At 42.6% G+C, this 15,286-nt stretch overlaps 1 protein-coding gene across 3 annotated transcripts in view; it reads left to right on the top strand.

Annotated features, from left to right (window-relative positions):
• ADAMTS12 (ADAM metallopeptidase with thrombospondin type 1 motif 12) overlaps window positions 1-15,286 on the top strand; it is a 287,771-nt gene that overhangs the window by 223,003 nt on the left and 49,482 nt on the right. For all 3 annotated transcript variants that reach the window (XM_045517090.2, XM_010955560.3, XM_074356860.1), the window contains one exon: window positions 9,320-9,446. In XM_045517090.2, the coding sequence (XP_045373046.2) occupies window positions 9,320-9,446 (127 nt within the window). The remainder of the gene's footprint in view (window positions 1-9,319; window positions 9,447-15,286) is intronic.

Below are 15,286 nucleotides of genomic sequence, written 5' to 3'. Positions count from 1 at the left end.
ATCACAGGAATCTTTTGTTCGTTTCAAAATGTCTGACATTTTGAAAACCCTAAACCTCTGTATCTGTCCACGTCAAAGGTGCCATCTGGCAGCAATCGAAAGTGGCGTTAGTAAGAGTCAGCTCTGCTATTCCCACCGCTGCCTCCTGGGTTTCCAGATGTCCTGCCCCGACTGCCCAGGAGGGCTGGGCTCACTGAGAAGCAAAAGCAATTGAAGCAGGAAATAAGCTGTTGAAAAAGATTTCCCTGAGGAGCAGTTGTGAGGAAAATGAAGTCATCGGGACTGTAGTTAACGAGTACTTTTTAGATTTTGCATCCCTTTTGTTCTTTCTCCCCCAACTTTTTTTTTTTTTTTAACGAAGTACAGGTTTTGTTACTGAGTCCAAACTCATTCTGCTCACTGCATGACAGGCCAATAAATCGAGAGATGAGGTGTTGGGGCAAGGAATAATGACTTTATTCAGAAAGCCAGCAGACCCAGAAGATGGGGGACTAGTGTCCAGAAGAACCATCTTACCCAAGTCAGAATTCAAGCTCCTTTGATACTAAAAAGGGGTCTGAGGCATAGTTGGTTGGTGCAAACTTCCTGGTGTCAAAATCCTTTGTTCTTGCAGCTGTCCACTAGCTCAGGCCCTGATGTTCTGTAAACCTCCGACAGGACAAATGTTATTCTCTGTTCTGCAACGTTTTATCCCTACATGAATAGGAAAGTGTAAAACCCTATCCCGTATATTTCAGGCTATGGGCAACAGTCTTTTACAAGCATGCAGAACCAGCATGACTAACCACAGGAAACAGCACAGGCTAAAGGAGCAGACCTAACATGGGGAGCAATTTGTTCTTCCCTATTACAGTTTAAGCTTTAAGCTTAAATCATTTGTCCCAGGACACCAAGGCGTGAAACTCAGCCGGTCCTGACCGGGCAGGGCCATCCACCCTGGCCTTCATCTTCTATTTCAACATGGGCCAAACCCTTTGCATGACTTGTGCAGTATTCAGAGCATAGGAAATACAATATAAATGGCTGATTTGTGCAGTAATCATAAGGATACATCCACAGTTAGGTGGGAAATGAAACAGCCTTACCAAATGTGAATCGGGCATTTGGTTTTGATACAGCCTGATCCTCCAGCAGCACCTCTGCCAACTTGGGCAAATGTCATTCTGGTTATTAAACCTCAACAGGACCTATCCTAGTACCCGTGTGCCCTCCTGAATCTCAGCCGCACTGTCTATTCGAGTGACAGTGAGTGCTCTTAATTCTGGCAGAGAAGAATGACAGTATATCTACCTCCATACTCTCCAACGTAGAGAATGAAATGCTAATATTCACATAGGACACTCACTGCTAAATATATACATAGAAGACTGCCTGAAACACTTGAGTCATTCAGTGATGTATTTTTATTTCCTTTAAGCTAAAATTTCTGTATTATCAAATTAAGCTAAATGATTTACTGAAAAATTAAAAATAGAGGAAGTCACTCCCCTAACACATGTACTTTGGTACTTTGCTTTATTGCCTTTCAATATTCTTTTTTCTAATCATAGATGTACATAGTTGTGTGCATATGGATGTATTTCTTTACATATACACACAGGTTTTCACTTCACAACATAAGGTGGGTACCTTTCCATGTGTTATTCAGTCTTCATGGTTATCATTTTTGTGGATACATTGTATTGCACTGGCAAGAAGAAACAAAACTCCCTCAGCCAATTCCTAATTCATCATCATCCTCTAATAAGCATCTTTGGACCCATGTAAGGAATGATCTCATTAGTATTAATCTGTAGATGGAATTTCTAGGTTCGAAGAGTAAAAATATTATAATGCCAAGAAACTTACTACCAAATTGATTCTCATAGTAAAAGGGTTACAAACAGGCAGTAGCATTTTATCTTATTTGATCTATTACTGTGCTATTTTAGTTTTGTACTTTTTTACTGAAAAATATTTCAAATATCCCAGCAAAACAGAATGCAACAAACTCCTGCATATCAACACCTCAGCTTCATCAGATCTTATTATTATGTCATGTTTGTTTCACTCTCCTTTTCTAAGAAAAAAAAATTGTGCAGATACACTTGGGGAGCACTCCCTAACTCCACTCCCTTTCCTTCCTCCCCAGCCCCCAGAGTTAACTAGGGTCAAAATTTTATGTCTGTGTGGGGGAAACACCAGAGGGAAGGAAAAGAGAGAGAAGACCTTGGCAGCGATTGAGGGAAGTGCTAACAGTGGCTTGAACTAAAATTACAGTGGCACAGGTGGGAAAATGATACAAATGTGGCGCTGTCTAGGAGGTGGAGTGGACTGGACTTGGTGGTTGGTGCGGTTTATCTGTTGGTGGAGAGAGGATTGAGCGGGAGGGAAGGTGGAGGGTAACACCCAGTGTTCTCCTTTGCACAACTGGCTAATGGTGGTATCACTCACTGAGACAGGGAGTATGTCACAGGAAACAGGTCTAAAGAGGAGTTTATGATTATGTTATGTTCAGTTAAAGCACCTGTGAGATTTCTAGGTGAAATGCCCAAAGGCAAAGGCGGTAGCGTGTTTATTTTACAATGTATGTCAGGTTGCCTGTCTTAGTTTGGGCTGCTGTAACGAAATACCATAGACTGGGTGGCTTAAACAATAAACGTTTATTTCTCACAGTTTTGGAGGCTGGGAAGTCCCAGTTCGAGGTGCTGGCAGATTCAGTTCTTAGTGAGAATCTTCTTCTGGCTTGTAGATGGCTACCTTCTCCCCGCATCCTCACATGGTAGAGAGAGCACGACCTCTCGTGTCCCTTCTTCTTTTTATAAGGGCATTAATTCTGCCGTGAGGGTCTTACCCTCATGAACTAATCACCTCCCAGAGGCCCCACTTCCAAATACCGTCACATGGGGGTTAAGGCTTCAACATAGGAATTTTAGGGGACATGGACATTCAGTCCATAGCACTGCCCTCTGAAATTTATTTTACCCCAAGTGAATTCTGTTACAATTATTTTGTTGCCTTTCTTGGCATTATATTTCTTAAGGGACTTTGGAATTAAAATTACAGGCTTGATTTGAGTGTGGTTTCCTTTTAGTTTCTTTTTATTTTTCGCTTTCCTATCCATTTCCTCCACTTTTCTCTCTGTGTCCACACAACTCTTTCTAGATTTTGCAGTTTTTTTCCTGACCACACTGTGCGACCTCATTTCAGGACAGGACTTGTTAAAGTGGGTCAGAATTGCTGTCGACTAGTGACATTGACAATTCATTAGGAATCATGACAGAGCCATTAGGCAGCTTGGCTGAATGCCTGGTTGAGAAGCTAAGACTTTATTTTGCCACTTTCCTGGGCCTGAAATTCATCAAGAGTTAAGACTCTAAAAAGTTTGTGATGAAGGGGCTGGGGTCTCCTTCCCATCCTCAGACTTCACTGGAGCTGAGCACGTGGCCACCATCCACTAACAGCTTCTGGCCAAGAGCCTGGCAGACCCTTCACTTAAGTGCTACTCACCCTTTGGCCAGGATGTTTCCCTACATTTGAACCTTGTGACTTTTTGCTTTTCCCTTTTTATAGAGTTATATTTTATCATTTAATAACTTTTATATATTTATATTTTACATATTACTGTTGTGCATTAGGAGCAAAGGGCTGCTTAAGCATAAATTCACTAAGATGTTATTTTTTTTAGTTGGACTGTTTAAACATTTTTATCATCTTTGTTCGAGAGCAGAAATCCATGTGAAAAATTGGCAGAGCAATATTATAAACGTAGCGAAGTGTCATCAAAGCCAGCCCACTTATTTTCCACAGCCACTTTTCAAAGGTAAAGAGGACTCAGAGGATACCTGCAATGGACCTCTCTCGCTGCTAATGTTCATTCTTCTGTCCTCTCCACCATATTTGCTTTCACTCCTGGGATGTGACTTTGGGGTGACTCTGGGAGAATTTAGGACTGCTGTCCCTCACGAAAAGTTGTAAGGCAATGGACTAACAAGTCATGACAAGAGGCTTGTTGAAGAAAACTGACCCAAGTTACTCATCAAAAGATCAACCATAAACGTTCAACCAATGGATTATCTGTAAAGGAACAGCTGCAGAAATGGCTTGACACAGATATTGGTCTCAGTTGGAAGCTTTGGGACTCCTTACTAAACAAAAAATATTTTGTAGAAACCTCAAGATCTCTTTCATAAAAATGTACAGGCCACCATTTTGCCCCATTGCAACCCTAGTACTGCAGAAATCTATCAGTTGTTATACATTCTAACCAAAACTCCCCTGTATCTTGTAAAACTTCGAGCAATGACACTGTTGTGAGACAATGGGTCATCACTTCTAAACGTGACCTTTGCCAGTTCTGTACTCTGTCTCTGTTGTGTTTTGGGTGTATAAGTACAACAATGGCTTGCACGAAAGGGAGAACATTTTCCCGTGCCCCACCCTGGACATTGCCCTGCTTGGCTGAATTCTCTCAGGAGTGTAGACACTGTCCCTTTGTTTAAAGAGCGCCATGTTCTGGTAGGAAAAGGCACATATTAAAAACTGCAAAGACCGTGTGAAGGTCCTGGAGATTGCATCAAGGAAATCAGAGATGAAAAGGTCAAGGAGCCAGAAAACATGAAGTAAATGTTTAGTGGGACCTGAAATTGAAAGTTGATAGATTTAGGATGGACACAACTTTAGGAGAATTATAGTTTACGTGCTAATGTAAAGCTTAGCTTGTACTGTTTAACTTGTACTCAAATGGTTATTTAGAAAAAGATATTGCTCTTTGTCAGTATTTTAAAGACTGGGTATGCAGTGCTTTGAATCTCTTTCAGATGATGTGATTAAATATTCAGTGCTTGAGTATCTTTGATCCTAAGTTTAGATACAGAAGGAAATGTTGCATTTTCTGACATGGGTCATTACAGTAAGCTAAGTCTTCAGTTGATTTCTCTATACCCTTCCTAAACTGAATTTTTGAGTCAGGAAAATCTTATATGAACTAAAACAACCATATAACAGGCTCCCTCTAATTTACAGTCTCAATATTGAATTGAGAATATGATGAGCTTTGTCATTTTTTTGTTTTATTTTGTTTTGTCTTGTTTTCAGACAGAAACTTTACTTGTTCTTTGTATCAAGGCATAATTTCCACTGAAGATGACCAGGTTCAGGGGTGTATAAATATAATTCTTTAAAAACAAGAGCTCTTAACTGATCTTTCACTGTGAGTATCTAATAAGATTTACCAAATATTTACAGCTGCATGTTGACACTCTCATCGCTATATGGAGAAAGCAACTCAGAAACCTCTATAAATAACATTTTAAATTTGATTCTCATATATTTTAGAATGTGATTGATTTTCACTTAATGTCCTTTTCAAGTAAATACTTCTAGATAAGCAGCTAACTTAGAACTGGGCCAATGTGTTGACTGACATCCCTAATTAACTAGAATTTATTTTGGGGCTGTGTTCAGTGCGTAAGAGTCAGAAGGCAAGCCAAATGAGAAGCCAATATTATTTTTCTTCTTTAAATCCCAGGGACAGGTCAAGGTCATATAGATTCAATCTAATCTGTTACATGTTCTACATTTGCAGTGTTCTGTTGTGATCTCTACTCTTAAAAGGATTCTGACCCCCTCTACGAGGGGTATTATAATATCCTATGTCAGCAAAAGAGTCTGTTACTCCAGCAGTTGATTTACAGAGTTAATTAATGAGTACGTCACTCAAGATTGATAGTTTGAGTTTTTTGCTACGTTATCAGTCAGGGTGCCCTTCACACCTAGGTGGAATACTTTGACTGCTTTCAAATGTGTGGGTGGGGCTTGGGGAAACCACGAAAGGGGATTCATTACCTCTGTCCATTAATAGTGGAGGATGGGGGAAACAAGGCTACCAACCCTAGGCCTGAAGAAGTAAGAGAAGGAGCGGTTATCCAGAGAGACAGCACCTCCATTCCCCAAATCCAGCCGGAAGCCACAGCAGTCCATAGCATCAGCTTCCCAGGGTTCAGGGCAGTTGCAGAATGAATTGGGAGTGACAAGCAGAAGAAGCGTTCACACAGGAGAGGATGAAATGAAAAATCAATAAAATCAGTAGTGGATGGTCTGCTAGCGAGCCAAGCTGGACTGTAGCTCTAGGTCTTGACTGAAGAAAGGAGGAAAGCTAGCATCTTTTGAGTGCTGTTCCAGTTACTGCTGCTAGATAACAAATCAACCTCAGTTTAATGTGGTAAAACACCGTCATTGTATTATGCTTATGGGTTCTACAGTTTGTAAACTTAGACAGGATACAGTGGGGATGATATTTTTCAGCTCCACAATGTTTGGCACCTCAGCTAGGAAGACCTGAATGGCTGAGAATGACTCAAATGCCTGGGAGCTAAAGTCGTTCGGAGGCTTCTTCACTCAGATGACTGGCACCCAGGCTGGATGACTCACCGGGGGCTGTCAGCTGGAGCACCTACGCCTGACCTCTCCAAGGGCATGGGCTTCTCACCCAGCTGGCGTGTCCAGAGAAAGACAGATCCAAAAGAACCTGATGGAAGCTGCGTGACCTTTTATGACCTAGCCTCTGAACTCACACAGCTTCATTTCTGCATTTGGTCCCAGGCCAGGGTAACCCCATGTCGGGATGGAGAGATGTCATCGTCACATCGTAGAAGGTGCCAGATGAGAAACGATTGTTGCAGCTGTCTTTGGAAAATACAGCTTGTCATAGTCACGTTCACTGAGGCAACATGAACTGTAATTTTGAAACGTTCTGACAGCAGTTGCAACAAACTATTTTCACAGTTAATGATAAAATTATAGTAACCAGAATCCTCTTATTAGCCAAGGTTTCCAGTGATTAATCTTTATCTTCCCTTTGTAGATGATAGAGTTTAAAATGTGGATGACACTCCCAGAAACCAACCAGCTCAGCATCCTGCCCTTAGTCCGAATATCATATCCTCATTTTCCTGTAGTAGCCAAATGGTGGGTAAAAGGAAAAATAGAGGCTAGAACCCAAGACCCTTGGATTTTGTTTATTTGTTTTATATACTTAACCAGAATTTGAGAAGGAATAAAATTATAGATTAAATTGTACCAAGTGAACTCACAAGCACCAGAGTTGAGGAAGATATACCTGGCCAGGTATTGTGTTCCTGTAACGTGGGAGAAATCAATCTACTGGGTTGAGACCCCTTGTTGGAAGATGTGGGCTTAGCTTTGTAACTGTCAAGTAAGAACCCAAGAGCTAGAAGAATAAAAGATTAGTGGTCACCACAACCATTAATTCCAACAGAGATACTCTGACATGTCATTAATTTTCCCCTGTACACTCGGGCTGTATCTGCCTGGCCCATTCATCCGTTTGTCTGACAACTGGTCCAGTGGATTGACCCATAAAATGTTATTTACTCTCTGGCAGGGATTTTATGTGATGTTCTGTGCCCTTCTACTACTTCTGGAGGCAGGAGCACTAAGCATGCTTATCTTCTCTATTCACACACAGAAACAAGCCTTTTGGGGGAGATTTCCAACCCTTTTATATGTTTTGACATCAAGAATTTGCCCAATTACCCGAAGTTTGCATGAAACTTCTAAGTAGCTAAGCTTTTTCTTTGTCTCTCTTCTACAATGGCAGATACACATCAGCTCTTCCGGCTTTAACCATTTCAGTCTCCACTCCACTCACATTGTCTGCCTCTATAGGTGTCTGTGTCTTTCCAGACAGTGACTTACTCATTGTGCCATGAAAGTTCCTTTACAATGTTGCTTCCGACTGTTGGTAGTGTTTATTTATACGACAGAAGAAGAAGAACCCATAGTCTATCAGCTGAGAAAGCCGGAGTGGTTGACAGATTACCTATCCCTTCCAAAAGAATAAAATAGTGTTGATTTGACAAGAAAATATTGCTGATTCATTTTAAAGGCTTCACTTACTGTTTTGAAACTCCCTCTGATACTTTTAAATGGGGAGATGCAATCTCTGGCATCTGAGTGTGCGAGTCAGCCTGGCAGATGGGGTTGGCATGAGTCCATGAGTCCTGGAGACGGGGCTGGCATGAGGCAGCATGAGCTGGTGGGTGGTAGGGAGTTGCCCCAGTCCTGGTCCCACCAGCCACATGGTTGTGGGGAAGCCACTCCATGTCTTTGGTGCCAAAGTGAGGAGGTGACTAGTTTATCATTGGTTTACTCAAGGCGTTTCCAGCTCTGGGCTTCACTAGTGAGCCCCCTGGAGACCTGGATGCCCTGAGAACTCAGGGTGCCCATGTCTCTGTAGGCTGATTGCTCTGTCCCAGGGCCACAGTCTTTAGTCTTCTCACCGAGTATTTCATATTTCAATGGAAGCATCAGTTCTCTCAGGAGACATGATGCCTCCTTCCTCACTGCCCTTCCGCCTTTCAATCTGGGATGTTCCGGCCACTCCTGTGTTCTCTTGCTAATGATGTCTGAGCCAGCAAAGCCAGTGGTCCTTTCTTTTCTTTGTGACTTCACTCAGTTTCCTCATCCGTCAGATAGTGATGATGGTGTTGACCTCACTGGGTTGTTGTGAGGTTTCAGAGATTATATATCATAGCAGATAACAGGTAGTACGCAATACAGACACACACATTTATGTATGCATGTATATTTGTCTGGGACACATATGTATACACACACACACACACACACACAATTTTGAACAGTGCCGTAGGCTAGGCAGGCACTACACGTGTACACTATTACATATCCAGAGTCCACTCCAGCCCGCAGAGGTGCTTTGTCTGCCTGTGGACCTGGCCACTGCCATGTGCCCCTTTCACTCCCATTACCAACCCGGTTTCAGAAGGCTGTAGTAATATCAGTCCTTGCTGTCAAAACCCTCTGCTTTAAAAGCCATATCCTCTCGAACCTCACAACGTTATTTTGAATTTTATTCCTGTCTTTCAGAGTTTATAGACTCCACCTAATATAAGACTCCGTACCTCCTCAATTCCTTTATTAAACTAATAATGTAACATTATTATTGTAACACCTGGTGATGATACCTGCTTTCATTATTTAAATTTCACTTTGTTTTTTATTTGGCATATGTGTGTTAGGCTTGTCTCCACAGCGAAGCTGTAATCTATGTATTAGACTATATATTAACCTACATACATTGTCTGTAGTCCTTCCTAAGCAAGATCTCTTCCATCCATCACCTGCTGCAGTATGGGCACAGGTAATAAAAGGTCCCCACTCCTCATCCCTACTTTAGAAACCAAATACCTTATGGATAGCTTTCCCATCAGCTATAGGCATGACCAGTGGCCTCACCTGACACTGACCATGTGGGCTCTGGATTTAATACACGTGAACTTTTCTGTCTGGCCCCCAGGTATCCGCCGCCAGACTGCCCATTGCATGAAGAAGGGTCACGGGATGGTGAAAGCTACGTTCTGCGACCCAGAAACACAGCCCAATGGGAGACAGAAGAAGTGCCATGAAAAGGATTGTCCACCCAGGTAACCACTGGTAACAGCTGGAGTTTGGGGTCTGATTTAACAGTAATCCAGGCTGAGAGATAGGGGAAGGCTGTGTGGCTTTGTTTTTGGAATAAATACAGGAAAGCTGTCACAGGTGTCTGCAGCTATGCTGTTGGAACCTGTGACAAGCTGTGGGAGGAGAGACATTTTCTCCCCAGAGAGCAGTATTTCTTACGAAGCTGGTGTGTTCAGTGTTTAAATGTTCGGTCAGACTTAAGTCCCCAAGCACTGTTGAAGAGAATGGTATGTAGATTGTCCAAAAAGTCTTTAGCTAATGGGTTTACCTTTTCCAAAAGCACTTCACCAGTGTGACAGTAGCTTCTAGACAGCACACTGACACCTTCAGATGGCAGTGTTCGTTGGCACTGAGGGCTGCCTGTAAGAATGGACTTGCGGGCCAGGCTGTCCCAACCTCTGCGCTGTTGACACTTGGGGCTGGATAACCCTTTGTTGTGGGGGGCTGTCTGTGCACCGCAGGACGTTAGCAGCCCCCCTGGCCTGTATCTATTTAGATGTTATAGCACTCCTTCCCCATCCGGGATGTGACCACCACGAACGCCTCCAGACTTTGCTGGATGTCTCCTGGGGGCAAAAATCACCCCTGGTTGAGAACACTGTAGTAGAGGTATTCATTTGCTCCTAATCATATTGGTTCAGGATATTGAGATTCTAGAAGGTAGCCAGGATGTTATTATGAGGGGCTTACATTACAAAGGGACTTACAAAAAAGAGAGAAAGAGGAGTGGGAAAAAGAAGGAAGAAAGGGAAACAAAGGGAGAGAAGGAAGGAGAGAGGAGGGAAAGGAACATTCAGTTCTGGGCAGTGTCTTCATTCTCTCATGACCTTAAACAGGGATGTATTTTGGATGCAGATTCCATCAGGCTTCATTCCAGCCCCAAGAAGACATACTAAGAAGAGTTTAGTTTAATAGGAGGGGACTAGTTGGCATAATAAATCTAACAAGTGACAGGCTGGACTTAAAGAAGAGCTTGGAGAATGGATAAAGGCCAAAGAACTAGGCCAAAACAGAAGAGTCCAGACAAGTCAGTGAAGGCAAACAGGCCGGCCGCAGAGGGCAGGAGCTCTCATCTCAGAGTCAGAAGGTTGATTATCTGGTTCTGCAGTTTCTGCCAGGTAGAGGTGGGCTGTGAGGTCCAGAGCTGGACCCACCTCTGTGGAGGCGGGACAGGGGTGCTGCTGTCCGTCACCTTGCTGTTACTCTGCCCTGGAACTGTTTTCCTGGGAAGAACTGGGGACTTGACAAGAGGTTTAGGCCCCACCAGATTCTGTGTGGAATTGCAGTTTCTATAAATTCTTTTCACGAAAGAATGAGCCCCTGGAAAGAGGAAACTTCTTTTCTTTCTTTTTTTTTTCTCACTGTATGGCATAGAGAATTATGCTCAATATCATGATGTATTGTAATAATGGAATATAATCAGAAATATAATGGAATACAATCAGAAAAAAAATAACTGAATCACTATGCTGTACCCCCAAATCAACACAACACTGCAGATCGATCAACTACACTTCAATTTAAAAAACTAAAGACTCGAGAGTGGGTTTTAGCTGGTCCGCCTCCCTAGTAGCACGTCCCCCCATAAAAATAGCAGTAAAAGCCCTGCCCTTGTATCCAGGGTCTGTAGAGTCTGGATGCATCCATATCGAAACCTTGAAATGAGATGACTGACACTAACTCGTCCAATAGCAAATTAACAAACTCCACGCAACATTGCCTACTTTTCTGCCCCTCCTCCCACCACTATCAGGGCCGACAGGAGGAAAGAGGACCCTTTCTTATCCATAGCCTTTTCTAGTTGAGAGCCTACCACTCTGTAGAGTTTACGTGCTTCCTTCATTCCTACTCTCCCTCAAAGTTACGACCCTCTGCCAGTAACTTCCTTTTGTGCTCCCTGGGCACGTGCCGGGGAGTCTCACCTCACTTTTCAAAGCCACTCTCTCTGGTGAGGGGCTACCTCCTTAAAGCCACAGCTGTTTATTTCCTGGATCTAATTTTACCTCTGAGGTTCAAGTTCTCATTTTTATTGTTTTATGTAGTATGCCTGGGCCTTAATATTACCAGCAAGCATTTGTTAAGCATTTCGTTATTTCCCATGAGAGATACGATGGTGACAATAACCGTAGAGCAGTTATCATGTACTGAGCACTGTGATATTGTGATTTAATAAAAGATACGTATCTGGTTTGGGTACCTGGTTCCAGGAAGAGGTCCTAAAACTCAAGGCTGGCTAGCTATAAGCCTGCAGCAGGACCCCTCCAAGAAGCGAGCACCTCTTCCCTTACTCGGGCTGCGTCTAAAGCAGAGCAAGCCCTGTGCTAGGTGTGCTAGGTGCATCAAGAAGTCTCGATGCAGGCACTCACCTGCTGAGGCCAGGGAGAGCTGGGAATGTGAGCTGTGTACGTAAAATCACCATGGCCAGAGGAGGTTGTGCATCTGGTATCAGCTCTCTGTTTCAGAACAGACATCAGTCTGTATCTGACAGTTTCTTACTCACCTGTAGCTAAACATCTGTCTTCATTCTTTTCAGACTTCAGTTCCGTTCAGGGTGATCATCTTTTCCTGCCACTGCACTCTAATTACTAGAACTTTCTAGTTGGAGGTGACCCTCTAGTAAGATACATCCGGTGCTAGGAGGCGAGCACTGGGACAGGAGTCCCAAGGCTGAAGGGCAGGGGATGCGCTGGAGGTGAAGCCTGGTAGACACAGAGGGGGAGCCTTGATAGGCGAATTCTTAAGTGATACAGGCTGACCTCTGGGGACTTGAAGTTGGCTCCGAATGTAGTCACATGGTGGGCTGAAAACTAGCCCCCAGGAGCCTGCAGTGGTTATCTTATTTGGAAAGTTCAGACCTGTGCAGATGTGATTAAGCAAAAGGGTATTGAATTGGGGAGAGTATCCTGGATTATTTATCCACTTGGGCCCTCAATTCCTTTAGAGTCCTTATAGGAGAGATAGAAGGAAATTTCAAACACAAATGCATGTGCGCGCACACACACACACACACACACAGGAGAAGCATTATGAAGATGGAGGAGAAAGAGATTTGAAGATGCTGACCTTGACCAGAAATTGACACATTGTAACTAACTGTACTTCAATAGAAAATTTAAAAATTAAAGAAAATGAAAAATTAAATAAAAAATTGGAGTGATGAGCCACAAGCCAGGGAACGCTGGCAGCTACCCCACACTGAAAGAAGCAAGGAATGGATCTGCCCTAGCACCTCTGGAGGGAGTGCAGCCCTGCCGCCACCTTGACTTCATCCCAGTAACACTGACTTGGATGTCTGGCCTCTAGAGCTCTAAGAAACTAGTTTTTCTGTTGTTTTCAGCCACCAAGTTTGTGGTGATTTGTTACTGCAGCCACAGGCTTACTAATTAATGCAAGCATAACATAAAAGCAGGGAAAGAGAAGAGGCCATCTCTCTACCAAGTCATAGAAGCACCAGAGCTTGGAAAACCATGTGATTAGGGTTTCTTCAGAGCACGTGACAAAGGATTTGTGGAATAGCACAAATATTTCACTTCCTAAGAAAGCTAGCAGCCAGCAGGGCTCTAGGAGATACATGCCCATCGGCAAGATGGAGCCCTTGTTGTCAGGGCTGGGACCAGCAGTCAGGCTTCTGGGTGCCTTGCCGGATGCCCTGCCTCCTGGTCACTGTCCACAGTCCCTGTTCTCTTTGGGGCTTTGTGGTTAATTGGCATCTCTTTACCTCATGTTCTAAGAGCAGCATTGTTAGGACGAGGTGACTGACACTTTGGGTTTTTTTTCTTGGAATGCTTCCTAAGCTGAGTACATGGATACAGCGTGTTGATTTAGAGCAAACTTTTGAAATGGATCAATTACTCAGCTCCCTCTCACAGTCCGTAATGAAGCCCTGGCAGTTAGAATGGAAGTGCTGATGGCCACAACCAGCCCTGTGCCATCCCAGTCAGCACAAGTGTGACATCCAGTGCCCAGGTTTTCTTGGTGAGCTGCTGGTCATTTCTGCAGCTGCCGCTGCTGCCATTCCACATCGTCACACTTCAAAGGGAGGAAAACAATCCATCCTGTTCCCCAGTTTCTGCTGTTGTGTTGGAAATTTAACTTCCTCCAATTGCCTCTAAACAATGTGAAGATTACACTTAAGGAAGAAGAACAAAGCATATGTAATTTGGCAAGCCTTTTAAAATCTTTATCATTTGGTCGCATTTTTGTTTTGATTTCCCTCTGTCTGGTATCTATTTCCCAGGGTCTGAGTTTGTTGTTTCTATACATGATTAATGCCTGAGCACCATTTGTGGTCCTTTAAGATCAATAAAATTAGCAGATCATGCCTGAATTTACCTAGTTCAGACCTCAAACTAAAGGCACAGCTTTCAGAGAGAGATATTAATGATCCCAATAGTGTTTTTTTTTTAAACTTGAAAGTAAAATGTCTGCCCTTGTTTTTATTTTTATGCCCAAGGTGATACACACACACACACTCATACTTACATGCATACATATATACATTTATGTTAAAAATTCATGGTACCTGTATTTAGAGGGTTACTTGATCCCAGCTAGCTAATTTTATTGAAATTTCATATCTAATATTTATTTGTTCTCATGATATGTAAACACACATATTTTTTTTTCCTTTTCCTAAATCTGTATTTGTTTATTTAATGTATCTGGACTAAAATCTTTATCAGAAGTTACAACTCGAAACTTCACCCACGGTGCTTTTATTACTCAGTTCATTTTCGTTGAAATACATAAGGCTCTCTAACTTGGTCAGAGATTTTGACTCATGAAAATGTTAAGTAAATACCACACGTGACAGCTACAATTTCTGAAAATGCATTCTGAAGTAGGATATGATGAGCTAAATAGAATTCCATGGAATATTCCAATATAATGGATAACGTACAGAAGTCCTTCTTATTTACCATTGCATTTCAGCTTCCCATGATATTCATGGTAAAGTCAGGGGGTAGAGGGTGGGTACTACCCCCAGGGGGTAAACAAGGAGTTATGAGTTCAGAGAAATTGAATGCCATACCTCAGGGTAAAGAGGCAGAGGGAAACGAGCAATTTTTAAGAACCCACTATTTTTCTTTTTTTCCTTTTTCTTTTGCTTTATTTATTTACTTTTTTATTGATGAACCTACATTAACACATCATAATCACCCAAAGTCCACTGTTTACTAAAGAGTTCTCACCCACTCTCATAGAATGTTGTACACTCTATGGGTTTGGACAAGTATATAATGACATATACCTGTCATTATAGTACCATACAGAGCCCTAAAAATCTGCCCTAAAAATCCCCTGTGCTCTGCCTATTCACCTCTGCTTCCTTCCTGACCCCTGACAACCACTGACCCTTTCACTGTCTCCATAGTTTTGCCTCTTCCAGAACGTCATATAGTGGGGTACGTACAGTATATAGCCTTTTCAGATTGCCCTCTTTCTCTTAGTAATGAACATTTAAGGTTTTTCCATGTCTTTTCATGGCTTGATAGCTCATTTCTTTTTAGTGTGAATAATATTCCACTGTCTGGATGGACCACAGTTTATCCATTCACTTTCTGAAGGACATTCTTGGTTGCTTCCAAGCTTTGGCAATTATGAATAAAGCTGCTGTCAACATCCATGTGCAGATTTTTGTGTGACCATAAAATGTTCAGCTCCTTTGGTTAAATACCAAGGAGCATGATTTCTGGACTGAGAACCCACTCTCCTTCAAGCCCTTTCCATATTGCCAGATCATTTATTCATGTTAGCCACCCTGACTGTTAAGATACTTTTATGCCATTGTACAGATGAGCAC

The sequence above is a fragment of the Camelus bactrianus genome, chromosome 3 (assembly GCF_048773025.1).
Source record: "Camelus bactrianus isolate YW-2024 breed Bactrian camel chromosome 3, ASM4877302v1, whole genome shotgun sequence".
NCBI lineage: Eukaryota > Metazoa > Chordata > Mammalia > Artiodactyla > Camelidae > Camelus > Camelus bactrianus.
The sequence above is the reverse complement of the archived record's forward strand: the minus strand, read 5'-3'. Positions and strand labels throughout refer to the sequence as shown.